The sequence below is a fragment of the Agelaius tricolor genome, unplaced genomic scaffold (assembly GCF_023055355.1).
Source record: "Agelaius tricolor isolate 1412-34295 unplaced genomic scaffold, bAgeTri1.0.p SCAF_38, whole genome shotgun sequence".
In the NCBI taxonomy this organism is placed as follows: domain Eukaryota; kingdom Metazoa; phylum Chordata; class Aves; order Passeriformes; family Icteridae; genus Agelaius; species Agelaius tricolor.
This window is the reverse complement of record NW_027269298.1, coordinates 3,516,239-3,541,586: the sequence shown is the minus strand read 5'-3', so window position 1 is coordinate 3,541,586 and position 25,348 is coordinate 3,516,239. Positions and strand designations below refer to the sequence as shown.

Genomic DNA, 25,348 nt, shown 5'->3' with positions numbered 1-25,348 from the left:
CACCATGCTCAGAGGGCCTCTGTCTCTGTCCTACCCCAAAGGGCACCTGGTGACAAAGGGCACTGGCACAAGGAAACACTAAAATCTAGGACCAGCCAACAAAGATTTTGCTACATTTTGCTACTTTCTTTTACTAAAACATAGCAAAAATTTGCACCACCTTCCTGGGACCTAGTAACAGGTAAGAAAGGTAAGGAAAACAGTATTAAAAAGCCAGATTGTAAATGAGTTGTTTCCAAGGCAACACGGATCCTGCAACAGCTGCTCTGTTCCACCCCATCAAAGGCATCAGCACCATGGAAGCAGAATGCTGATTTTCAGATTAAAGGTAATAAAACAAACACTTTTCCAGCAGTGCTAATAGGTGCCAGCAGCCCAGCTCAGGGGGAGAACACAGCAGTGCTCTGAATGCAAATTCCTGTTTGTCACTCCTGGGTCACTCCAGCAGCTGGCTGTGTCAGGGGGAGCTGCACTCACAGGATCTGAGCACACACGAGCTGGCTGATGAAGTTCCTGCCCCTGTTTCATCACTCTGCACTGACACACCCACAGGAACATGACAACTTTCCTGGTGCTCTGACCCAACACCTACAATGCAACACAAAACTGTTATGAACACTCCAGATGACGGAAACTCATGAATGCCTGCAATAATACCCTCACTGAATCTGTGGCTGATGAAGCACCACAAGCAGCTGGGGATGCCTGGCTGAGAGAACTGGGTGTGCTCAGCCCAAGACACAAAGGCTGAGAGAGGTTTTACTGCTTTATGTGCCTCAGTGATGAGGGGGATCCATAGAGGTTGTGATTCAAGATCCTGAATATCTTCCTCTGACAAGCAGATTGGACTGGAATCCTCCAGAAGGCTCTTCCAAACTGAATTAGTCTTTGATTGCAAGCTCAAAACCCTAAGAAAGCAGGTGGGAACTGTGCAGAGGGAACAAACCCTAACAAAGCACAGCATCATCATCTCAGTGCCTGATCCACCACTACCCCAGAGCTGCATGCTGACAAACTCCCACATCTGTCATTTATTTCTTTTTAAATTTCTAACTAATCTTAACATACTGCAGTAGCACTAATAAGCCCCTCAATATCTGCCAAGACAACTTTCTGGGTCCTCTTCTTCTCTCCAGCACTAGTAATTTTGCCTTCACACCCACACTCCCCCTCACCAACAAGGAGTGGTAAAACCCCCATGCTGGAGCTCGAGTGGGATCAAAATACAAAACTTTCAGCCCTGACATGAGGGACACAGAAAAAAAACTCTGGAAGAAGTCAAAAGAACAGATAAAAGCAGCCCTTGACTGCATTAAGAGCAGGTGATCTGACCCTCCTGCAGGGTTATTTTGGCTTTAGAATTCTGGGACCCATCTCCTCAGGTGGAATCAATTGCCCCCTCTGCTGATTTGCCACACCTGAGCATCCCTAAAACCTCCAGCTCCAGCTGCACCTCACTAGGTCAAACACACATAGAGAATTTCTGAGCACGGAACAAAGCCAGGCATGGGACATTGCTGGGGTACTGAAAATTGCCTGAAAGTCAGCAAAACAAGAACCAGGAAAGACACCAACACATCTCTAAAGACATCAGCTTGATCAAAGGCAAAATTACACAAGGCAAAGACACACAACAGAGAGAACCCAACACCCGAGTTTATTTTAGAAACAGTTAAAATCAGGGAATGAAGGTCAAGAGTCCAAGCAGAATGTCCCAAATCCCACGTGGCAGGTCTGTCCAAGAGGCCACAATGTCACATGTGTCCCACAGGCCACAGTCCCTCGTGTCAGGTGTGTCCCTTGCTGCCAGGATCTGGGGGGGCTTCCCCGTTGTCCCCCTGTGCCAGCTGAGCCTGGGGCCTGGGCTCTGCAGGGCTCTCCAGCAGCAGCTCCAGTGCCTCCTCCCCAGCCACACGTCTCACCTGCTCCCCTCTGGCTGCCAGGATCTCCTCGATATTCCTGCACAGGCATTTGAGAACCAGCAGTGACACCACAGCAAATGCCCTCAGCACTGACACCATGCAGGGAATCACATCACCAGGAAAAGCACCCAAAATTAACCACAGAAAACCACCCAAACCTTCTGGGACTGCTCTCATCCATGAGGATCAATGATTTAGCAATTACAGAAGCTTTTAAAGTTATCTTGGGAATTTAGAAATCACTGGAATTCCACAGACCAATCCACACATTTGAAACATCCAAGGAAAGCCAGCAGTGAAGGGACAAAGCCTGATGGGAACAGCAAATCACCCGCTGGCACCACTAAGGATCCCTGAGAAGTTTCTACTGCAGCTTCAGACCAATTTATTTGGATCCTAGACAGCAACAGTCAACTGAAAACAGTCTGTGTGTTTTAATGAACTGGATGAAACTCTGGTTTTAGTATGAGCCACATTAGAAAAAAAAAAAATCACAAAAATAAGGCATCAGCTCAGGAAGCTGCAGGTGGGAGCAGGGTGTGAGGAGGATGCTGCTGGCATCCCTGGGAGCAGGGTGTGACAAGGATGCTGCTGGCACCCCTGGGAACAGGGTGTGACAAGGATGCTGCTGGCACACTCACCTCTTCCCCTCCAGGTCAGAGAACCAGCCCAGGTTGTCGGCAATGACGTGGTGGTTCCCGCAGCCGGGACAGGTCACGATCACCACCCCTCGGTGGTAGGCAGCCTTAGAGATGGATTTGGCTGAGCGGGTCTGGCACACCTGAAAAACAAAGTGGGTTTCATGAGCACCGTAACTGCAGCTCCTGGGACTTTTAAGACAAAAATACTTTTGACATTAAAAGAGTCTTCCCTCCCTCACTTCGAACTATCCCAAGTCGGCTCCATCATGTTAGGATGTCATGAGTTCAACCCGGGACACGAAGGCTGAGAGAGGTTTTACTGCTTTCCGTGGCTCCCTAATGAGGAGGATCCATGGAGGCTGTGGGATCTCCACCCTCAGAGACGCTCACAAGACCCCGAACATCCTTCTCCAACACGGAGCTTGGATCTGAAACCTCCAGCGGGCTCTTCCACTCTGAATTAGTCTTTGCAAGTTTAAAACTAAGAAAACAGCTACACCACGAACCCCAGCGGCAGCGCCCTCAGAGCGCCCCGGCCGCACGCCCACCTTGCAGGTGTACACCAGGCGATAGTGCGTGGCCGGCGGCGGCCCGGGGGCGGTGCAGAGCGGGCGGGCCGGGCCCCAGCGCTGTCCCTGGCCGGTGCAGAGCGGGCGGGCCGGGCCCCAGCGCTGTCCCTGGCCGGTGCAGAGCGGGCGGGCAGGCTCGCAGAGAAGCCCCGGGCCGGTGCGGGCCGAGACCCTCAGGCCGGGCGGGGGGCGGCGGGGCCGCCATGGCGGCAGCTCCCGGAGCAGCGCCCTCAGCGCGCGCTGCATGGCACCGCGCATGCGCCCTCAGCGCGCCCTGAGGCTGCGGCGGCCATGTTGGGTGCGGGCAGCCGCCATGGCGGTGTCGGGCAATGCCCTTCATTAATTAACGCGTAATTAACCAGCTCAGCCCGGCCCTGTGTCACACGCAGGCATTTAAACCTGTTTATTGACCGAGGGGCCGTCAGAGCCATACAACAGTGTCACTGCAGCGCTTTTCATAAATTGGTGTTTGGATGGTTTTAGAACCTAAACAGTCCGTTGTGAGTGAAATGGAGAGGCACAGGCACCCTGTAGAAGCTGCTGTTTCCCTCAGAGATTGGTTCCTGGGGAGCCTGTGGTGGCCATGGTGTCCCTTTCCAAGGGATGTTGGTGCTGTCCCTGTCTCAGGAGCCCTCGGTGTCGGTGTTGTCACTGCCAGAGGTGTTCTCCCAATCCGCCTCATGGTGCCGGTCTTTGGGCACCCTTCTCATTGCTCTTTTTCTGCAAACAACACCAGACATACAACTTTCAGAAGGTGTTTCTGCAAACAAGAGGCATTTCATGCCCTTAGTGTGTATCAGTCCCCTTTGTGGCTCATTTAATGCCCTCCATTGATCAAGCCTGGGGACAGGAAAGGGGAAATACAAATACATGGATATACAAAAACATGGATATACAAATACAAATCATGGATATTGCCAGGTTAGCCCTGCTTACTGCAGCCCAGACCTTCGGTAACGCTCAAAGCAGTCCTTCATCCTCCTCCTCTCCTTTTCTGCCAGTTCCTCGTTGGCCAAGCCACACTCCTTGAAATAAAAAAAAAAAAAAAAAATTAAAAAACCCTAAAAACATACACATTTATTCTTGATCAGATCGGTGTTAACACCAGGTTGCTTCCTGCATCTGCAGAATCAAGTACCAGCAGGTTCCTTATTGTGTGTGCAGGATGGTAATGCTGCTGTTTCACACAGTTTTACATTTATTCCCTCTACATCTGTAATTCTGGGAGTGTGTTTTCTGCAGCAACAGTAATTCTGCAGTAATTACACTGGAAAACGTCCCCACCCAGAGATGAAGGGGAGAAAGTAATTAGAAGTTTTTATACACAGATGGAGAAAAGTCCACTGTAAATGTTTTGCTGTTCAGAGTTCGCCCTTTTTGGAAGGTGGATTCTGCACTAAGTGCTGAGAGTTTAGAAAAGCAGGAGCTGCTGCCATGCTTCTCCAAGCTGGTAAATCCATCATTAATGAGAATATTAAAGATGACAAATCCCAGTCATCATAAAGAAGAGCCCACAAAGATTCTCTTACACTTGGTGATTTTGGGGGCAGATGGCTCTGTTGAGGGCTGAGTTCCTGGTTTTGTACTTCCAGGCAATCTTCTGAAAGATTAAAAAAAAAAATTCACAGCTTTAGTCAGAGTTGCCATTGCAAAGTAACTTCTCCCTCCAGCAGTTCTTCCAATAGAAGAGCTGTGATGCGACTGCACAGAGTCCACAGCAGAACTGAAACCAAGCACTCAGAACTCCATCCTGTCATCAATCACAAGTCACTTCTCATTTTAACTGAGCACTGAATCTTCCCCAGGATGGTGGGGTTCCCCACCTCCCTCAGAAAGAGACAGAGCTTTCCACTTCCAGCTTCAGCAGGAGCAAAACAAACCTTTTCCAAGCAGCTCCTCTGAGGCCACTGTGAGAAATGTGTTAATCATTATTTTATCCACCATTTGTCCCTGTTCCCCAAGCTGTGAATATCGTGGCACTTCACACCAGACCCTATTTTGGTGAAATACCTTCTGTAGTGACCAGGTGTTACAATATATATTTTTGAACTGAGTAAGGTAGAATAATAATTAAAGCCTTTTTGGAGCAGTGCTGTTTAGTTTTAGTGAAAATTCTCCCATCTCAATGGATGAAAAGATCATTTAGATCTTCCAGGAGAGCAAAACAGAATGGACCATCCTCTCCAGAGCTCTACTCAAGTGTTTTCCCTTACTTTTAGCTGTCTGTGTATCTTCATCCAGGTGACTGTGAAGAACAAGCTGTGGGGCAGAAAACAAGAGCAAGAACATCAGAACTGTCCCTCAGTCTGTAGGAAGAGAAAAAGGAACACAAAACCCATGACAGGCTAGAACCAACCTCTCTCTCCCTGTTGCTGCCAGCAAACAGCAGACAGCCAGGAGTTACAGATTTACTCATGGATTTCTCCTCCATGAATAGATCCAGCTTCCTTTGGCCTCATTTATACTCTTGGCCTCCAGACAATGTGACAATCACTCCCTCACTGAAGTTATGAGCTAAGTGAAACTCTTTACTACAGGTGGCTCCAGGGTAAGACTTATTTTTGCCTGTTCTCACACAAGAGAGACAATTAAAAGCAATTAAAAATAATTAAATTCCCTGATTTGCTTAGACTCAACACATCTTGCTGACTAATGTCATAACTATGTCCTGCACTTAGAACTTCAGGACACAGGGAGGTTCTGTCACTGTCTTGCTGCCTCTGGACTTTTTGACTGAAATGAACCTGAGCCACTGCAAACTGCTGATACTTGGGGAGCTGAGCACAGGTGAGGAACATGAAACCATCCCAGAAGAAAGGGAAAGGTAAACAAGGAACTCTACTCACTTCCTGGGAATCTCTGGAGGAGGAGTCATCCAAGTCAGAGGTCTGAAACAAAACCAGTATAGATTGATCATTCCTCATGAGCAAGGGAGGGAACATACAGGAGACTTAATGCTCCACAAAACACAGAACTCCTACACTCCTGTCTGGCCACTCTAGAAAGTACACAAGATGCCATATTAATTAAAATATCTCTAATTTATTTCCAGAAAACTTAGCTCCCCATTTCATCCAAATGGCTCACACCCAGTCTCTATTTAGAGTCACTCTGTGGTGGATGAGGAATCCCTCACCACCTTTGGAAATGCTCCAAACACAAACACAGGTGGCCTGAGCTTGCATCTGTCCAGCTTTTCCATGCCTGAAACCAGGGTGGGGTGATAGAGACCACCACACCTTTCATTTTCCAAACTCAGCATTTGCATGGCAATGGTTTTAATTAATTTTGTTGGTGGCTCAGGGAAGTGTTCACTGCCCGATGAGCTGGAGCTGCTCAGGCGCCAAGGCCTGGCAACAGCCGCAGTGTGACCCCATCCTCAGCTTCCCAATCCTTCCAGGGGAGGAGAGCTATACCAGAGTGGGCAGCTCCAGCTGCAGCCTTTTCAGCTTGGCCTCAGTGGCCAGGAGCTGGCTCTCCTTCTGGAAGAGCTGCAGCTGCATCTCGTCACATCTCTCGCCCAGCTCCCGGATCTGCTTGCGGTAGGCGTCTCTCTCCACCAGGTTCTTGCAGTACTGCATGTGGAACTGCTCTCGGGTCAGGAGAGCCTGTGCAGGGGGACAGGGGGCAGTCACACAACAGCATACACAGGCTGGCACTGTCTGCCCAAAAAGCAGTGAAAAGCAGTGAGGGATATTTTATCACCTGGTCTCTCTCCGAAGCCACTTCCTCCATCTGCTGCAGGACAGCCTCAATCCGTTTTTTGTACATCTGGGAGTCCTTCCTCAGAGATGTGCACTGTAGCTCCAGCACCTCTTTCTCCTCTGCACACTGCAGAGACAAGGTCAAAAGCACCTGCCTGTGGGCAGAGCCTGAGCCAGACTGTCCCCACTCCTGCTCTGTGCCACAGATTGCTCTGGCCAGAGCTCCATGGGTGTCTGAGCTGTCAGCTGCCACACACGGAGTGCTGAAATACAGGTACTACAGCAGGAGCAGCAGGGATTGCTCCTGAGCAGCTGCTCTGCTCCACAGGCAGGACACTGCAGGTGCTTCACCTGCCTGTCTGATCCAGAGCCTCAGCAGGGACTGGAACAGCAGCACCTACTTTGTCCTGGAGCACCTTGGCTCGGCGCAGCTCCTTGCGCAGGCTGTAAATGGTGTTCACCAGCTCCCGGCGTTCTTCCACAGTCTGGCTGCAGTCATTCTCCAGAGTTTCCTTGGAGAGGCTCTTCTCCAAGTTCTGCTCCCTGGCAACCTGCAGGACAAAGGCAGAAGCGAAACAGGGCCACCATCTAAGCCCATATCAATTCTCTCCCCTCAGGGCTCTTGGGTAACAGCTGATCCCCACAATCTTCACTGCAGCATCGCTGCCCTGGCTGCTACAAATAATCCCTTCAGTCCATACTCAACCACCCCACCAACCTGGAGAGTGTTTTCCAGCTCCTGGTTCTTGGCCAAGAGCAGCTCCTTCTCCTGCTGGATCTCCCACACCACCTCGTGGCTGGGGCGCTGCTCTATGGCGTGTTTCAGCTTCATGGTGTGCTTCCTCTCCAGCTTGCAGTCATCCTCAGCCTTCATGAGGCTGTGCTTCAGCTGATCAATCTACGAGAAGGTTCAGAGCTCAGCAGGAGCAAGGAGAGAGCTCTGGCCTGCAAAACCAGTTCTCTGTTCCCCAGCCAAATACAGGGCAAGTTTCTCCCCAGCTATTTTCCTCAAAGTTTTGTGCCCTGAGGCCAGAGTCCTGCCTGTGTGCTAACAGGTGCATGTTCCTGTGCTGCCTTTGTGAGAGCAGCTTTGAGTGAGGGCAAGTCTGGTCATCATTCACAGCACAACTTGTAAAATTCAGGCCTACAGGGCTGAGCTGGGGACCACAAAGACACGTGCTAGAAAAGATGCTCAGTGCTTCATGTTGGGCTGGAGCATCCTTGGCAAAGACGAGGTGCTCAGCCCAGGTAAGAGAGGGAAGCTGGAGAAGCTGTGCCTGACCTCTAGCAGCAGGTCCCTGTTCTTCATGAGGGCCGCGCTCTTCTCCTCGCTCTGCTTGGCGTAGCTCAGGGCCAGGCTGTAGTTCTCATCCTTGCACTTGCGCAGCTCCTTGCTCAGGCTGTCCCTCTCCTCCTTCATCCTCTGGGCGCGCTCCTGGTGCTTGCGGAGCAGGCTGTCCCTGACCCACATCTCCCTGAGCGTGTCCTCCTTGGAGTGCAGCCACCCCGCCAGCTCCTGCGCCTTGCGCCGCTCCTCCTGCACCGCGCTCTGCAGCTTCATGATCTCGTTCATCAGCACCTGGCTCAGGCCAGACTCGCCAGCCGTGTCTGTTTGGGGCACAGGGGTCACTCTCTGCTCTCCTGGCTGCTGCCAAGGCACACACAGAGCTCAGCTTCCCCTCCATGTCACTGCAGCCAGCCCTGGCAGTGTGTGACCAAATTATTCCCCGCTGTGCCTCTCTGCTCTGTGCCTTCCTGCACCACACAACAGACAGAAGGAAGAATTCATCCTTCTGCTTCCCCTTCCCCCTCCCCAGTCCAGCCCGTGACACCAGGGCTGTTCTTCCCAGAACCCTTCCCAAGCACACGTGGAGCAAGGCAGTGAATGCTCCTGGCTCTGCTCAGCAGCACCAAAGGAAAAGCTGTTGTTGAGAACACAAATATTACCTATAATCATGGAGAAAACCCTGCTGGGCTCTTTGCCAGTTATTTTCTTATACAGCTGGGGATAATAAAGCTCAAGACTCTCCATAAATGCCTCAAAGCCCTTGTGCCCCGTTCGCTGAAGGATGTCCAGGAGAACACCTGAAATCATGGCAACAGGATATTCTATTCAGTTATTTCTCTCTTCACCTGTTCTTAACGTAAGAAAAAATAGCTTCACTTCCTCCACATACAAAAGTCCCTGGGATCCACTCACAGAATAAATTAGGTTGGAAAAGACCTCTGGGATCATTAAATCCATCCTATGACTGAACCACCTTGGCAACCAGGCCATAGCACCAAGTGCCACATCCAGGCTTTGTTTAAACACCTCCAGGGTGGGTGACACCAGCACCTCCCTGGGCAGCCCCTCCAGTGTCTGACTCCCCAGACAATGCCAAACCAATGTCCTGGAAACTCCCCAGAAGGATTTGAAGTGCTCCCACCTGCCTTCCTCTTGCGCATGACCAGGCTGGGGTCATTGAGCACCTGCTCCTCATCGTCAGGGCTGAGCACTTGGCACTGCCGCAGGTACGGGGTGATCCGGGAGGGCTCGATCACCGAGATCAGCTTCACACGGAAGTTCTCCAGCTTATTCCAACAGATCTCATCGTTATCCTCTTCCAGCATGTCAGCAGTGAGGGCAATCAGTGAGCAGCGTTGTCTTGTCTGGAAAAAAAACACCAAAAAAACCCCAAGCAGCCCCTGAGGCTCTTGGAGCAGTGTGGCAGTGGTGGTGAAACCAAGGACGTCAAGACTGAGAAGGCAGAAGTGTCCTAATGAGCTGTTGCCTCTGCTTTACGAGCAGCTCACTCTTCCTTCTCCACCTCCCAGCATGGGAGATCCCTGTGTTCTGTCTGACCACACAGACACCAAATCTATCACCCACAGAGCTGTGAAATAAACTTTAATTCCCTGTTAATGTCAGCCATTCTGTATCACCAACCTCCACCTCTGCAGTCACAAAAGCTTCCTTGATTCTCTTCTTGTGTCCTGGCTCTGAGAAAATCTGTCTTGGATGCAGCCTCCCTCTGTATTCTGAGTAGAAAAAAGATAACTCCAGGAACAAAACTGGTTTGAGAAAAAGGGGAAACTACTCAGCTATACCCTAAGACAGGAAAGGGAAGGAAAAGAAAAAGAGAGATAAATAAAAAAAGCAGAAGCCAGAATGGATGTTGGGGGAGGAGAAAGATGGTAGTGGCATTGTGAGTCAGCAGCAACACATAAGCAGTGATTTTAGATTAATTCTGGGTTTGTTTTGTAATCTGTCCCACTGAAGGACCTCCTGGGCTCCAGAAAGTTTCCCTGTGCAGTGGGTCAGAAAGACTAAAAAGAATGAAAGCCACAGCCATAGAGGTGTGTGCAGCTGATTGCAGGGGACAAAACAAGCCACAAAATAAGAAGGAAGAGGCTCTTCAAAGGCTTTCCAGCTGTTATCATCTTCTCCAGGAAAACAGGTGGCAGCAAGAACTCACCCTTCATTTAGACAGAAGTCTCTTGAGCTGAAAAGGGTGATTTCTATATTGATGCCTCTCATTTTGGATTAAACTTCCAGCACAATTATGACAAGAAAGGGAATGAAGTCCTGGCAAAGCAAGGAACATCCCCCCTGATTCCCAAATGGCAGGCTGTGGCCATGGGTTATGTGATAATGCTGATAATGCTGATAATGCCATTGTGATGATGCTGAGCATCACCAGAAGACCTGAGCCTGCCTCCCCCCCTTGCCACAGCCCTGGCGCTGAACTCAGAACTCACTCAGTGTTTTTTAAAGAAAGCCTGGAGAGCACACAGGCTCTGATGCCATGGCAGCATGACACATGTTCCCGTTAGCTTCCCACTCCCCTCTTTGTTCTGCTTTCTAAGTTTATGGAGAGTTTTTCCATCTTATCATTAGGAGTAGGGCAGAGATGCTCAGAGATTCTTCCAGCCTGTGTTTCTTGTCATGAAATTAGCTTTACACTAAAAAAAGATGCAGTACCTGTGTCAGCTGTGCCCTTGCTGGAGGTAATCAGTGTGTCTGTTTGTTAATTGACCAGTTTAGCCTGGGGAGGTGTTATTCTAGTGACAAATCAATTTAATCTTGAAAAAGGACAAAGCCAGCTGCTGCTTACGCAGTTTCCCCACAAATAAATGACAAGGGCATCTTTTCAGCAGCATTTGCAAAGGCCAACAATCATTTAGAGCCCAGCTCACCTTTCCCAGCAGTGTCTCACTGTAACAGCCTGGGCACAGCACCCACAACTCTGCCACAGCTGAATTTCCTGGAAAACTGCTATCTGTAGTGGCTTATGGAAAACAGAGTACACTGCAAGAGGAGAGCCTTCCACAGTCATTCCTTTTGCTCCATAAAGTCTGGACACCAAATTACAGCAACACTGGCAGCCAGTGCCCCTCTGCCCCCAGCTCTGCCTGAAGAGCCCTGGTGGAAAAGCTCAAACTCTCAACTCCCCACCGCATTCAGGGGAGTTCAGTCAGTGCAGTGCAATGAAGCTTTCACAGCACTTTCCCTCTAGATTTTATCAGCTTTGCCTCAGCTAACCTTGCACCTCTCTGTGAGACAGAAATTGCTGGGTTATAAATGAAGAAACAAGTTTTTTTAAAGTGATTTGTGATGTCTGTACAGGGCAGGCTGTGGAAGAATCAAGGAAGAATCCTAATTCAATCCTGCAGTTTTAGGCACATGAATATTCATTTCCCCTGGTTTTCATGCAGCCTGAAAACTTCATTTTTCTCATTAGCAATCACTCTCATACACACATTATTAAAAGCACTATTTACCAGGAAAAAAAAAAAACCCACACAGAACACATCAGTAATTTTTAAGTGTGAAAAATAAAACATCTGTATTTCAACAAATACTTAAGAGTCATTTTGATACAAAATTAATCTGCTGCTTATTCCACAGTATTCAGTCAGTTACCAAGCAAAGCCACTGTCACAGCACTAAAAACCACCCAATTAACATATTCTGAACATGGATAAGCATTCACATAAACAACACAAGAAGGAAATAAATAACCACCATTGCTTGTTTCCCCACATTTCCAGCAATATTCCCCCTCAGAATCTATGGCAGGTGGGAGTTTGAAAGAGCAGTGTCTATGCCTGAAAGATTTCCCTCCAGCCAGTTTCCATCATTTTTAAACCTTGCCTACAGATGCGGATTTTGTTGAGGGATGGGAAAATCAATCCAGCATTTTCCTCTTCCCCAGGTCCATCCAGTCAGCACTGGAAGTGGTAAAGGTGAACAGTGCAAAGATTCTCTCCTGCCATGCAGGAAGGCAGAGCTCATTCCATGACCCCTGTAACAAAGCACAAACAGCTCCTATCAGTCACACATTTTTACAGGGAACTTGCCCTTTTGGAGTTCCTAAAATGAATTTTCAAGAAAAAAAAAAAAAAATCTCCAACCAGTCTCATCTGACAACCATGTGAATCAAACACTGCTCATGTCCATTCCATCCAGTGCACCAAAAGCCTCAGCAGGCATCAGGACATCACCCATTTGTACCCTGCAGAAGGTGATCTGTTAGAACTGCATAGAAATGAAGCCAAATGGGGGAAATAAACCCCAAACTCCACCAAGCTGCTCAAAAATGAAGTATTAAAGAAAAACTATACTGTCAAGCCTGTAGAGTGCTACCAACCAGGTGCATACTAAGTAGGGCTCAGGGCATGAACTAAAAGGCTGCCAAATGTTTGAATTTCATGAGTTTATATATAATTTTATTGTAGACACATCAACTTTCCCTCTGCCCCAAATATTATCAGCCTTAGGCTGTGCTTGATGGTGACTGCAGAACTCTGTGTCCTCAGGGAACAAGAGCAGAGATCATTTCAGTCCTTTCCTGGGGTCATGAGTCACTGCCTGAGCTGAACCACAGACAAACGTGGTTCAGCTTCTCAGCAAGATGTGCAAACCACTGAGGAGCTACTAACACATCTCCTTCTCATGTCCTCCTCCTCTTCCTGAAGCGGGCACTCCTCCTGCTTTGGGGAGCTCTGGCATCAGCCCCATCAGTGCAGGAGCCCAGGGCAGCCTGAGCAGGGCCCTCCTCAGCCCCCATGTCCTGCAACAGAAGCAGAAGATGATCAGCACCATGAGAATTACAAACAACCCCTTCAGCCACCTTCCTGATTTAGGGAGCTCAGCAAGATTTCTAAAACAATCTTTCATGATGCATGGGACAACATTCCATTACCAGTGACAACATTCCATTACCAGAGAAGGCACAAAACGTCAGTTTACAGAGTAAAAACAAAGGCCTGACTTCAAAAAAGGCAAGAGCAGATTATAAAGAGAAAGGGAAAAGGAGCTTTGATACCCAGTTCTGGGAACTGTCATGGCAAGTTTAAGGTGCTACATAAACCATGGGATTTTACCTGCCCAGCTGAGCTGCAGAGCTTTTCTTTTCAGCAGCTGCAGAACTGTGTTTATTCAAAAAGACCAAATTTCTGCTACACTTAAGAACAGTGGGGGCCTCCCCCTGGATTCCAGTGCAATATTTATCTGGCAGTAATTTTCTGCTTGTTGTCCCTGGAATCTGTTTTACCTGATTTAGTAAATCAGCATCTTCATCTCCAGGCTCATCCCCAAGTCTCCAGTCCTCCTGTACTCCTGTTAATTCATTCCCACCACAGCTCTCTTCCTTACACACTTGGTTCTCACTCTGCCACTCCTCCTCATCACTCTCCTCGAGTTGCTTCCCGGCTGACACAGTTGTTGTCACTCTGGGAGGAGACAGAGTTGCCAGGACAGCTGGGAGTGTGAAGGCTGCCAGGAATCTGGCTTTCAGCAGGAGGTAAGCAGGGTTATCACCCAGTTTCTGCTGCACCAGTTCTCCAATAGCGTGGAAAAGATCCCCAGTGCCCCCATCCCCGCTGGCCTCAGAGGGCAGAAGAGAGGCTGCTTGCACCTCCAGAGCTGCTTTCTGCAGAAGGAGCCTTGAGAGGGTTTTTATGCTGCAGAGGAAAGGTGGCAGATAAGGCAGCCTGGTCTGCAGTGGTGGCACCTGAACCCCTTGTTTCCCACTCAGCCACTCCTTCACCAGCCCCTGGTCCTCCAGGGAGATCAGGCTGAAGTCAAGGAGATTCTTCTGTGCATGGGAGGTGCTTGGCTGGGGAGGGACATCAGTGCTCGGTGGTTTGGAGGCAATGGGTCTGTTCCTCTGGGCACCAGAGCAGGCAGAGCTCCCTGGGACACTGCTGTGAGGAGCTGCAGCTCCTGGTGAGAGCACAGCCCCTCTCCTGCTGCTGCCTGGGTTGGAGGATGATCCGTTTGGTGTGATGGAGTCACTGCTCCTTCCCAAGCTGGTGAGACTGGGCACAGGCTGGGTGTCAGAGCCCTGAGTGCTGGCAGGGGGCTGTGTCTGGGGCAGCAGCATGGCCCACAGGGCTGGGCTGGCAGCTGGAGGGGCAGCTGGAGCTGCAGAGGAGTCTGGAGCCGTGGAGGAGCCATCTGAACACGCAGGGGTTACAGCAGAAACGCTGCATGTGGTGCATCCAGCACCCACTGAGGTCACAGGTAAGAGATTTGTGCACTGGCCAGCTGCCTTTGCCAAAGGAACTCCTGCCAGCTGGGAACTCAGCCCTTTTGGCTCTGCACTGCTGGGGTGAGGTGGATTTGCTTCAGCTGGTACAGGAGTCCCTCCCAAGGCAGAGACACTGCCATTGGAAGTCACAGCTGTCTGACCCGGGCATGCCCCAGGAGCAGCTGGCATTCCCTGGGGAACACCCACCACAGCCTGCACAGTGCTGGGGAGCAGACCCTGGGGGGTTACAACCCACCTGAAGGGCAGGATGCTGCTGGGAATGACAGGAGAAGCAGCTTGTGGAGTGACCAGAGCAGGCAGCAGGCTGACTGGCCTCTGCTGGGGCCCGTTACTCTCCAGCTCACTGGTGACTGCTGTGGAAAGGGACAATTTATTGGTGCCAGACTCCAGGCCAAGAGCCACCACTGTGATCTGGGGAGGCACAAAAGCCTGGTTTGGCAACACTGCTGAAGCTGAGCTACTGGCTGTGACCTGACCATTGCACCCTCCCTGGTCTGGGGCCTTCTCTGCTGCAGCTGGACTCACACCTGGAGAAACCCTTCCTTCAGAGCTGCTTCCCAGAGCTTCCTTTCTTAGGTCCTTACTTGACTGTAGATCTGTCCCCTGTGAGCAGCCAGGGCTCTCCCCAGTTTCTGGCACTGCAGAGGAATGGTTTTCAGGCACAGGAGCAGAACCTGCAGCAGAAGTCCTTGGTGAACCCTGTACTTGGCTGTCTGTCCCAGCAGCTGCTGCAGGTGTGCTCTCTGCTTGTGCAGAGGGAATGATTTGCTGTGCTGGGTGCTGGATTATCAAAGGCCCTGAAACCAGCACCTGTGGGGCAACCAGCACTGTCCTCTGCATGGCTGCCTTGGCCTGGGACTTCCTCCAACGCTTCTCTTGCAGCAATTCTGAGACAGTTTTCACCCTCTGCCTTTGGCCCTGGGCTGGGGGAGCTCCCTGCACAGCTGGGGCACAGCTCTCCAAGGCACCAGAGGGGCTGGCCCGTGCTCTCAAGGCAGGAGATCTCCTGACAGCACTCCTGGGGATGCCCTGTTGGGAATTCCTCTGAGAACAAGCTTGGGATGAGTTGCCTGCAGAGGATAAAATGACAATGAATGAACAGTATTTCCAAAAGCCATTTCTCATTAAACATCAAGGAATGTGGCAAAATTCCTGTTTGTGAGAATTCCTACAACACTACAGTCCTGATTTAATCCAGCCACATCCCAACAACTGAACAAGGGGTAACTGCCCCCAGAAATCAGAGATGGGCCAGGAATGCACCCTAACACCCCACTGAACCCAGAGCCACTGGTTCCCCAGCCCTCCAGAGTTTTTTCCAGTCCTTACCAAAGGGGAACATGCTTAAAGATCAAAGAGCTAACAAAAATGAGCATGACAATGCAGGTTTGTCCCCCAAAGTTCTCCTTCAGTTAAACTGGTTATTAATGTAACAGTGATGAATTATGTGAAAGTTCTCTTGTACATCACAAAAATAAATGTTCTGGTAGGTACCTGATGAAGTCTCTGTATTTTGGGAAGCCTGTAAAAAATAAAAAAAAAACAACATAATAAATTATACTTCTGATAGATTTAAAGATGATTGAAACAGCACAGATGTGAATCAAACCCACATCTGCCACCTCCTGAACAAATGGCCATACAGCCAGCATTTTATTCTGCCTCTGAACCAAAACAGCTAACACACACATAAACTGTGTGGCCACACAATTAAAGTGCTTATTTTAGTCAAGATTTCATTGGGGAAAGCTTAAAACCACAATACCTGCTGAGGGCTCTTTGCATTGGCCTTAGGCAGCTCCAAGTGCCTCAGGTTCCTCTCCTTAATAATCCTCATACAGCCCTTGGTATCAATCTGGAGGAGCTGCAAGGTGAGAGCTTCATTAACATTCAAATGAGAACAAAAATGTATTGGTGGGGCCAGTGACAAAGCAAGATAGATGGGACATGCTCCACATGCAAGATTCTGGGGATATTTTACACTTACAGGAAAAGCCCTGGCAGGACCAGACTTCGGATGCGGGACTTATTTAAGAAACTCCTTATGCAAACCATGAGGGCAGATTAGTCCAATAATTAGATTATTTGTTTAAGAAACAAAGTAAAACCACTTATTTAAGCCTCAAATACTGAGAAATAAAGACTCCCCCTGTTTGAAAGCAGGTAATGCTATTAAGACAGTAAAACTTACCTGAATGAGCAGTGCAAACAGGGGAGTGCTGGTGAGACTCACTGACTTAACCTTCTCATGAATAGCAGCAGCTGGCAAGAAATCCAACATCAAAATCAGCTGGGAAATCACTCAGAAGACATCAGAAGATAGGGACAAAGGTAGGATGGGTCCCCAGTACCTTTTGTGTGGTGGAAAGCCATCCTGCCAGCCCGCAGGGTGCGGGGCAGCAGCACATTGCCCACCCAGGGGGTCACTGCCATCAGCAGCTTCCTGTCCAGGTTCAGCCTCCTCCAGTGCTCCCTGTTCCAGCGCCAAGCTCTCCTGGGCAGCTCCTGCAGCCCCTGGGCATCCTGGCCAACAGCTGCAGCCTCTCCAGGGGGCGTGGCTAAAAGCCTGGCAGGTCTCAGCATCTTGAATTGCCGTGCATGAAAAAATACACAATTAAGAGTTCCCCTTAGGAAGGTTCTGCCATTAGTCCCAGGACAAACCATTCACAGGGCAGTCAGGACAAAAAGCTATGAGCTTTTGCTCTTGGGATTACAGTGATTATATAAAAATAAATTCCTACTAAGCACAGCCTGGCAGTGCTCACGTCACAAGAGCAGACAAGACACAAGAGGCACTCACCAGTTTCCTCTGGAAGCTCGTGTTGTTCTTCAATATTGTCCTCACCTCCTCCAGGCTAACCCGCAGCACGTGTTTCCCACACTGGGAAGCCTGAAGATGAAAGAACGCAAGAAAATACAGAAGGGAAAGTCCCTCAAAAAAATGATTTGCACTGGATCTGCACAGCAGGTACAAGTTCTCAACATTGCTGCTGTTGAAGGTATCTTACTAAATGAAATCAACTCTGGAGACCTTCCCTTTTAATCCCTGTGCATCATCACAACATCATTTCTGCGAAATGCCTATTGCACAGAAGCTTTTGTGTGAGGGATCTACCAAAAACCCAAAAACCAGAATTTACTGGGTAATTATCTTCACATTTTTTGACTTAACACCACAAGGGAATGAACAGCAAGATGTTATCTGCTCATCACATCCTGCCCTTACTGCGGCAGCTGCACTTCCCTTCCAACTTCTGATCCAAGCCCCCATCCCAGCTCACCTTGGCCATCACTTCTGCTGGATTCTTCACCAGCACATCTGTGGAACAGGCATTTGCAATGCCCATGAGCACGGTGTTCAGCTCAGATGATTCATCAGCAGCTCTGTCTCCATCACAGCCTGCCCTTGGAACCTCACTGCAGCTGCTCCCTGTGCCAGCCCTGGCAGCAGAGAGGAGGGACTGGATCTGGTTTCTCTCTCTGGTTGCCTCCTGTTTGTCTGTCCCTGTTGGTATCCACAGGTCAATGCTGGGGACTGCAAACTTCTCCTTCCTCGTGGTCACCTTCTCCTCCTCTGAGTTGTTTGCCAGCTCCAGCTCCAGCTCCTCCTCACTGCTGCTCTCTGAGGGGCTGGAGCTCTCCTCAGCGTGGCGCCGTTTGGTTGCCCCAGATCTTTTCTTCTTGATCAAAAAAAAAGCACACACAAGTTTTAGTCAGTGTTCACCCCTGGCTTGCAACTCTCTCAAATCAGGAAGTTTCCTTTTTCAAAGGAAACAAGATTTTGGAAACAAGGCCATCTTCAAAATGGTCATAAGCAGTCAGAATTTCTTGAGTGCCTGGGACCAAAACTGGCAACTCATGAGGTACAGACATGAAAACCTACATATATCCCATTCTTACAGGCATTTCAAGGCAGGAAAGGATTCTGGATAATATATAAATATACAGCAAATTAACCTCAGCCCTTCAGAACAAAGGCTGCTTTACCCACCAAAAAATTAAACTCTGAAATCCACAACAAAAACCTTGATTGTGTGAAATCAATGTCAATTTTTAATTGATTTCACAGGATTCCACTTTTAGTTTAGAGAAACTTAATTGAAGAGATGGGGCTGTGACATGGCAGGATTCCCACAATACCTTAGAGCCAATCATGACTGTCCACTTGCTCAGGCACTGGGCACCAGTCCGATGGGGCAGCTCTGAAGCTATTTTACTCCAGCGACCTGAAAAGGATGCAGAGCATTTTTATTTGTGCCACAAACTGAGCAACAGGCCTTTCAATGCAGCCATTCCACACGTGTTATACATTTCCCTGGATAAGAGACAGAGTTACTGAATGAATGGAGCTCATACCCACAACACACAATAGAGAGAAGTTGCAATCATCACTACAAAGCAGAGCCTGCAGGGCTTACAATGAAAGAAGAGAAAACCTCAATGACACCTCTAAATTTCTATAGATCAAGCCACAGAAACACCTACCCAGGCCATGCTTTTGAACCAGTTCAATCAGCTGCTCCTCTTCCTCCAAGCTCCACTTGCCTTTCTTTACATCCCAGTGCAATGCTTTTAAATACCTTCCAAATGAAAACATTACAGTCAGGATCATTCAATCCTGCTTGTAAAACTCAGACCATCCCTGCACTCCAAGGCTGATCAAACCCAGCATTCCCAGTCAGAGCTCTCCCTAGTTTAGGGAAAATGTTCCCTGGCCTGAACTCACCGGTCCCGGCACTGGGCGTCGCTCCTGCCCGGCACTTCCCTCCGGATTTTGTACCAGTCCTTCTCCTTGTACTTCTTAACTGCAGCCATCAGCATCTGTGTGCAGGCAGAGCCAGAGCTGAAATCCTCACCAGGATCAACCCTAACAGGCCTGAGACAGCAGCAGTTCTGTTTGTTTCCTGTGCAAATCTCTGGACAAAACTGTTTAGGAGCTTCTAAGTGCTCTTGACCTGTGGAGTGCCCATTTGGTCTGTGTCACACTCCTCAAACTCAGATTTACAGCCATGCCACACCTCAGCACTCCAACATTCCCACCCTGCAATTCCAGGCCCAGAGAATGGAGCTTACAGCATCTTCCTCTGGTGTCCAGGGTCCTTTCTTCAAGCTGGGATCCACACTCTTCGTCCAGCGGTAAATCAGCTGAGCAGAATCTCTTCCTTCCATGTAATAAGCAACTGGAAATCAAAAGGTTTATTTAAATCTGTTGTAATTAATGCTTCTTCCTTTATCTGCACAACAGTTGCAAGCAGTGATTGCCATAAGCAGCACTTTCATCTCTTTAAAAATGGTGCTCTGCCAGTTTCAGCCAGATTTCCAGTATGGATAAAGGTTCCAAGAGATATGAAGTCCTTGCTGATATAATGAAACAGGAAAGGCAGAGATCACCAAGGAAAAGAGACTGGGAGAGTGAAGCATTCCAGGTGAAGGAAAGGTTTGTCACTTGTGTGCCACTTACTTTTCTTGTATGGGATATGGCTTCCCACTCTCATCTCCTGAACAAGCTCTAAAAGCATCTGATCCTCCTCCTTGGTCCATTCTTTCCTTTTTAAATCTTTGTTATAGAGTTGGTATTTCTGCAAGCACTGGAAAGGTGTCCTGTTTGTCTTAAATACAGGGAAAACAGAGAGAAGCAGGTAATTAGTTATTTATGAAGACAAAAAGCAAGAGGGAAAAGCTAAAGCACCAAACCTTCTTGATACTGTTCTTGGACACTCCTCAGAAAACACTAATTAACACTGAATTAGTATTAACATTGTTTTTTAAACCTGACCAGAGGCAAAGTAAAGCCAGAATGAACCAAGTTGCCAGCTCAGCCCTTACCCCCAGCTCCTGGGCAATGCTCTGCCAGTCCAGGCAGTCGTGCTCAGCAGCTATCTGCTTCAGCCTGTCCAGCTCCTCCTCAGTCCATTCCTCTTTGTTGATGCTTGGATGTTCCCAGTTTTGCCAAAACTTCCTCAGTTCTTCTGAGCTACGTTGTCCATCAAACTAAAAAAAAAAAAACCAACAAAAATATGTTTAGTCTCATAGCTGGGATTAAGACACCTGGACAAACAGGAAAATCAGTATTTTGTGTTCCAGATCTGTCTTACTGCCAAGTTTTCCAGAATTAAATCACCAAATTTAACAAGTTGAGATCACTTAACAGTCAGCTTGGAGAAATGCAAGATGGAAACATTGGATGCAAACCAGATCAGAGATTCTCAAGAGGAAGGACCCAGATATCAGAAGCAATAAAACAGCTGATCCCCCAACTCACATGGATGTTTGAGATTTTGTCCCAGTCATGCTCATCGAATCTGTTTCCTATTAAGTCACTTTCTGGGAGTTGGCTACAGCAGAAGGTACAAAGAGGAAGAAAGAATCTTATTAAATGGTTAATGAAACACTTTGTCTTCTTGATCCTGCCTCCTCTCATTCCTCCCACCTGTTCCTGACTTCCAAAGAACTGAACACTCAGATTAGCAGGAGAAACAATTAATGCCATATCCAAACATGTTGCTTGATATTTGTTCATGAGCAAAAGCTCAAAACTATGGAAAAATCAGAGCTTTGCTCCTTTGTTGCTAAAGAACCGTTTAAAGCAGCACCTCTACACTGGGTGCAGGCACTTTGTGTATCAAGACCCAAACACATTTCTTAGTAAAGAACAGTGGAGATGAGAGAGCTGCAGAGCCACAACAGCACCTAATTTTTTACAACCCAACACCAATGACCCATCTAGAAGTAGGAGGGAACTTTTAGAGCTAAACTCTAAGACATTTCATTCTTCACCAAGAACATAGAAAGACTTCTTACTTAATTGCCTCTATTTCTTGCTCCAAGTCTTTGATTTGCTTTTCCAAGGTCTCTTTTTCTGTTTCAGTCTTGATTTTCTCCAGTTTCTGATTCCAATAACTCAACCTGTTCAAAGACATTTTTATCACCACTTAAGAGGACAGATGGGAATGAGGTCAATGGCATCAGGAGATGTACAGCAGAGACACCTTCCCCATCAGTTTCATTCCTCCCTTCAGGTTTATTTCCACACCAAACTGTTCCCCCAGGGTTTCCCACAAGGCACACTCACTGCCATATTTTTGCCCCTTCAGTGCAAACCCTGACCCACAGCAGGTTTCAGATAAACCATTTTGGTGTTTACACAGAGAACCAATGGTTGCTGCAACAGCCATATAGACTGTGCCAGCTCCAGCACAGAAATCCACACCTTTAGGCCTCATATCACAATTTCAGCTCCAAGCCCTACCAAGTATTTTAAGTTACACCACGGTGCCAAGGGGAAGAAGTAGATGGCTGTAAAATTCCAAACACAAGCAACACAGGAACTTGCTGGAGGAAGGGGAAATCTGTACATGTCCCTTCTCCTTTGCCATGCAGTGTTCTCAGCAGGAGAAGAAGGGATTTGGGGGCTGAACTCACTTGAGCAGCTTTGGCTGGAGCAGGCGCTGCAGGCGGTCGCTCACCACGGATTTCTGCAGCAGTGTCTTCTCTGCAGCTTTCCCTAAAGCAGACAGGGAGCAGCCAGGATCAGTGCAGAACCACTGCCAGGAGACAGCCAGTGCTGCCAGGGAATGCCCTGCAGCTCTGCAGTGAGAGCTCCCTGCATAAATCACCCACGTGGTGTCAGCCCTGGGCAAGGCACAGCCTCTGGCTCGGTTCTACTGGGATCCCCAAAGAGACCCCAATAAAGGAATCACCCTGTGAGCATCTGGAGCTGCAGGTGTCCCCTGAACTGCCCTCATCTGGGCACCTTGCACCACCTTACTTGGTTTAGGAGTGCTCACAGGAGCTGAGCAGCAGAACAAATGGAAAAGAAGTCCTTAATGACTCACTGAAATAATCTACAGAGCACCCCATTCCCTTCTAACAACTTTTTGTGAGTCAGGCAGAGGTGTTGATGTTTAACTGCAAACAGGAACACACACAAACAATATGAATATATACATTGGTTATATAAATATATACATGTTACAGCTGTTCCAGAGCACTGAACAACACCCAGACTTACTTACACTTGGCTGAATGCAGCTGTTCAAAGGATTTTATGCCCTGAGCTGCCTTTTCCTTGGCCTCTTCATTGGGAGGAGGGCCCTGATGAGGATTACAAGGGTTAGATACACTCAGAGTCAGACAAAATTACTGTTTCTTCTTAAAACTCCAGCATGAACTGCTACAACAATAACTGGAAACCCAAACTTGTGCAAACTGTCACACTCACACTGCTTAGCTACCTTTGTTAGCAAGAGCTCACAGGTTTCATTTAATTAAACAGAAATATTACCAGTAATTGCTTGAATATATTAATATATGGATGATGATAGTTGACATCTTGGCTACCACAAAAAGCCAAGATCTCCTTTTGCTGATGGCCTTTTAAAAACACATTAAAAAAGTACTACTAATTGTACCAGAAAATAGAAAAAAATACAGAAAATCTCAGGAACTGAGAAAACTCAGTTTCCCAGACAAACAGATCAGATTTCAGTGAGGACTTTAAAGAGCAGTATGGAACTGGGTCATGGAAATGAAGACAATTAAAGTTAAGTTAAACTCAAGAACATTCAAGCCCCTGGTGGCTGCAATTCCACTCCTCAGACCTCACAGGGCTGAACAAACATTTCCAAAAGAGGGAGAGTGACAAGTGAGAGGGAAAAGATTTCAGGCTGAGGAGTGACAGTCACACACCTGAAATGAGAACAGTTCAAACAAATTACAGTGCACAACCATCACTGAAGACACACCAGTCTGCAAGCTGCTTTTATTTACTTACAATTCCTGTTATTTTATCCTTGAAGTATGGCTTCATAAAATGACCCAAAAACACATTTGCAGGTAGATTTCTGCCATCTCCTGCCTTGGTTGTTTTTGAAGCATCACGCTCACCCATGATTTCCTTCTGCAATACAAGAGTGAATTGAACAGCATCAGTGTCTCCCCCAAAGTGCTGATTTCAGAGAGCTGAGCCCTCACAAACACCCCAGGGCTCAAACCTGCAGCACCAGATTCAAAAATCAGTGCAGGACTCAAAGGCAGCATTTGGAACTTGCTGAGCTTGCACTGTGCAGATGATTATAAGCTTAATAAAATACTAACTTGCCACAACAAGCTAAAAAATAACATGTAAAATACCCTTTTTATTGTAAGAAAGCATAGAATCATAAGTTAAATAAACCACCTCAGTCCTGGGCTTGAGGGGAAGGAAGGAAGGCAAATGGCAACCCAGAAAAGCACAGAAATGAGCATTTCACTGCTGCTCTGCTCACCTGCTGTGCTCTGTTCTGTGCAATGAGCAGCTCCACCTCCTCAATCTTTTCCTTGATAACGTCCTGGTACACATGGTTCATCTGCAGGCAGGTTTCTGGATCCTGGGGCAGGCTTTCAATATCATCATCATCATCACTGCTGTCTTCTTCCACTTCCACTTCCTGGAGGCAGAGAAGGCATTTAGGGAGAAAAGTGACAAAAGCAGGTCTGTAACAACCAGTGCTGTAACTCAGCCCTTCCTCAGCTGAAGCTGCTGTGTTCTCACAGCCTGAGAGGTTTGCAGGGAGGCTTCTGAGCCTGGATAACAAAGTCCTGGGCAGGAACACCCCAAATCCAGGTTTTCCTGAGCACAAAGCCAAGGCTGAATTTCCCCAGAGCAGGGTGAGGTTTCCCTTCAAAACTGGAAATACATACTTAAAAAAAAACCAAACAGTTACCATTTCAGCATAAGAATCTTCATCATCATCTGCATCATCACCATCTGTTAGACAAACAAAACACAAAAATGCTGATTGTAGTGGAATAAAAGAATAGCTTTAAACCCAAATCTTTTCAATTAAAGCACAGAGGAAAAAGCACCAGAGAGAGCTCAGACGTGACCATCGGTGGGTTTGGATACTGACAACGTTGTCATGTAAAAAGTGCATTGTTACAGTCCATTTATGCTTTTTTTGTGTGTTGTTGTTCTGGAGAACAGTTCAGGGTAAGCACAGCAAAGCTGAACGGTGCTGCTGCACAGGAGAGGCTCCGGGTGAGAGCCCAGGGACAGCTCCAAGGCAAGACAGCACAGCCTTGGCACCAGCAGCGCCCGCAGGACCGGGGGTGGCACAGGCTGCGGGCGGGGGTCCCGGAGCCGCAGCACCGGGGGTGGCACAGGCTGCGGGCGGGGTCCCGGAGCCGCAGCGCCCGCAGGACCGGGGTGCAGCCGCTCGGGCAGCGCCGTTCCCGCCGGCACCGACCGCTCCGCTCCGCACACCGCTCTGGTCACGCTGGGCATGCTACGGCTCACACAGCGCTGGGTGAGGCTGCCTCGGCCCCGCCATTGCACTACTGCCCGTTCTGGGGGCAGAGGGAACGCGCAAAGCGCCGGGGAGCGCCCCGAGCCCCCCGGAGCCGTACCGGAGCTGAGGCTGGAGTCGGACAGGGCCAGCTGGATGTCGGCCCCGCCGGGCTGCAGGCTGCGCTCCAGCTGCTCGATCTCGCGGCGGATCTTCTCCCGCTCCGCATCGAGGTCCAGGCCCTGAGGAGAGCGCAGGGGCCCGGCCGGGCCCGGCCCGCGGGACATGGCGGCACCGCCGCTCCCGGGGCTGCGCCGGCCCCGCCCACGCCCCCGCCCCCCCGCCCCGCCAATCGCTGCTGCGAGCGCGGGTCAGCTGATCCGGCACGTGACACTGCTCAGCCAATCGGGACGGGGCTTGGCGCACGTGCACGGCCGGGGGGCGGCCCCGGGACCCGCAGAGATCGGCCCGGGACGGGACCGCGGCACCGGGACAGGGCCATCAATGACACCGGGACACCGCAACACGGCCTTGAGTGGCACCAGGACACGGCCATCAATGGCACCGGGACGCCCCCCCCTCCGGCCGACCCACGGGCCTTTCCCCCTCCGCAGCCCGAGCACCGAAGGGCAACGGGAGCCGCAGCCAAAGCCGCGGGGCTCGCCGAGCGCAGCCTGGGGGATGGCGGTGCCCGGGGAGGAGGGGCCGC

General features: G+C 49.1%; 3 protein-coding genes across 6 annotated transcripts; all 3 read right to left on the bottom strand.

Moving 5' to 3' along the window:
• Positions 1 to 1,636: 1,636 nt before the first annotated feature.
• On the bottom strand, positions 1,637 to 3,405 carry DNLZ (DNL-type zinc finger). Its single transcript, XM_071454254.1, has 3 exons — positions 3,112 to 3,405; positions 2,564 to 2,703; positions 1,637 to 1,959 (listed from the first exon to the last, which is right to left on the bottom strand). The coding sequence occupies exons 1-3, from the start codon at positions 3,388 to 3,390 to the stop codon at positions 1,788 to 1,790; spliced, it is 591 nt and encodes a 196-aa protein (XP_071310355.1). The 5' UTR covers positions 3,391 to 3,405; the 3' UTR covers positions 1,637 to 1,787.
• A 102-nt stretch (positions 3,406 to 3,507) lies between these two features.
• CARD9 (caspase recruitment domain family member 9) lies at positions 3,508 to 11,519 on the bottom strand. Of its 2 annotated transcripts, XM_071454246.1 has the most exons (13): positions 9,766 to 11,519; positions 9,266 to 9,488; positions 8,784 to 8,921; positions 8,119 to 8,444; positions 7,555 to 7,734; positions 7,238 to 7,387; positions 6,838 to 6,963; positions 6,549 to 6,740; positions 5,979 to 6,020; positions 5,346 to 5,391; positions 4,662 to 4,732; positions 4,069 to 4,157; positions 3,508 to 3,852 (listed from the first exon to the last, which is right to left on the bottom strand). In XM_071454246.1, the coding sequence occupies exons 2-13, from the start codon at positions 9,447 to 9,449 to the stop codon at positions 3,756 to 3,758; spliced, it is 1,641 nt and encodes a 546-aa protein (XP_071310347.1). In that variant the 5' UTR covers positions 9,450 to 9,488; positions 9,766 to 11,519; the 3' UTR covers positions 3,508 to 3,755. The 2 variants fall into 2 exon arrangements, with proteins under 2 accessions (XP_071310347.1, XP_071310348.1); XM_071454247.1 differs by having other exon boundaries at positions 4,081 to 4,157; positions 9,266 to 11,519.
• Positions 11,520 to 11,635: 116 nt separating this feature from the next.
• Positions 11,636 to 25,318, bottom strand: SNAPC4 (small nuclear RNA activating complex polypeptide 4). Of its 3 annotated transcripts, none has more exons than XM_071454242.1 (23): positions 24,761 to 25,318; positions 24,079 to 24,122; positions 23,641 to 23,802; positions 23,148 to 23,273; positions 22,390 to 22,468; positions 21,797 to 21,878; positions 21,176 to 21,280; positions 20,637 to 20,709; positions 20,201 to 20,365; positions 19,836 to 19,983; positions 19,448 to 19,554; positions 19,101 to 19,195; positions 18,860 to 18,954; positions 18,515 to 18,600; positions 17,656 to 18,054; positions 17,175 to 17,264; positions 16,726 to 16,957; positions 16,566 to 16,636; positions 16,140 to 16,238; positions 15,869 to 15,896; positions 13,376 to 15,444; positions 12,762 to 12,892; positions 11,636 to 12,124 (listed from the first exon to the last, which is right to left on the bottom strand). In XM_071454242.1, exons 1-22 carry the CDS (start codon positions 24,924 to 24,926, stop codon positions 12,773 to 12,775), a joined length of 4,641 nt encoding a protein of 1,546 aa, XP_071310343.1. In that variant the 5' UTR covers positions 24,927 to 25,318; the 3' UTR covers positions 11,636 to 12,124; positions 12,762 to 12,772. The 3 variants fall into 3 exon arrangements, with proteins under 3 accessions (XP_071310343.1, XP_071310344.1, XP_071310345.1); XM_071454243.1 differs by having other exon boundaries at positions 17,656 to 18,051; XM_071454244.1 differs by lacking the exon at positions 24,079 to 24,122.
• Positions 25,319 to 25,348: the final 30 nt, after the last annotated feature.

What these genes read in the sequence shown, in the direction of transcription:
- DNLZ (XM_071454254.1), bottom strand. Translation starts at nt 3,390, where the DNA reads ATGCGCGGTGCCATGCAGCGCGCGCTGAGGGCGCTGCTCCGGGAGCTG. An exon ending in GCCTGGTGTACACCTGCAAG is followed by an intron (nt 2,704 to 3,111) that starts GTGGGCGTGCGG and finishes TTTGTTTTTCAG; the next exon opens with GTGTGCCAGACCCGCTCAGC. An exon ending in TCTGACCTGGAGGGGAAGAG is followed by an intron (nt 1,960 to 2,563) that starts GTGAGTGTGCCA and finishes ATGCCTGTGCAG; the next exon opens with GAATATCGAGGAGATCCTGG.
- CARD9 (XM_071454246.1), bottom strand. Translation starts at nt 9,449, where the DNA reads ATGCTGGAAGAGGATAACGATGAGATCTGTTGGAATAAGCTGGAGAAC. An exon ending in TGGCTTCGGAGAGAGACCAG is followed by an intron (nt 6,741 to 6,837) that starts GTGATAAAATAT and finishes CCCCCTGCACAG; the next exon opens with GCTCTCCTGACCCGAGAGCA. An exon ending in TGCCCCCAAAATCACCAAGT is followed by an intron (nt 4,158 to 4,661) that starts GTAAGAGAATCT and finishes TTTTATTTCAAG; the next exon opens with GAGTGTGGCTTGGCCAACGA.
- SNAPC4 (XM_071454242.1), bottom strand. Translation starts at nt 24,926, where the DNA reads ATGTCCCGCGGGCCGGGCCCGGCCGGGCCCCTGCGCTCTCCTCAGGGC. An exon ending in AAGATTCTTATGCTGAAATG is followed by an intron (nt 23,803 to 24,078) that starts GTAACTGTTTGG and finishes CTCTGCCTCCAG; the next exon opens with GAAGTGGAAGTGGAAGAAGA. An exon ending in AGGATAAAATAACAGGAATT is followed by an intron (nt 22,469 to 23,147) that starts GTAAGTAAATAA and finishes AATCCTCATCAG; the next exon opens with GGCCCTCCTCCCAATGAAGA.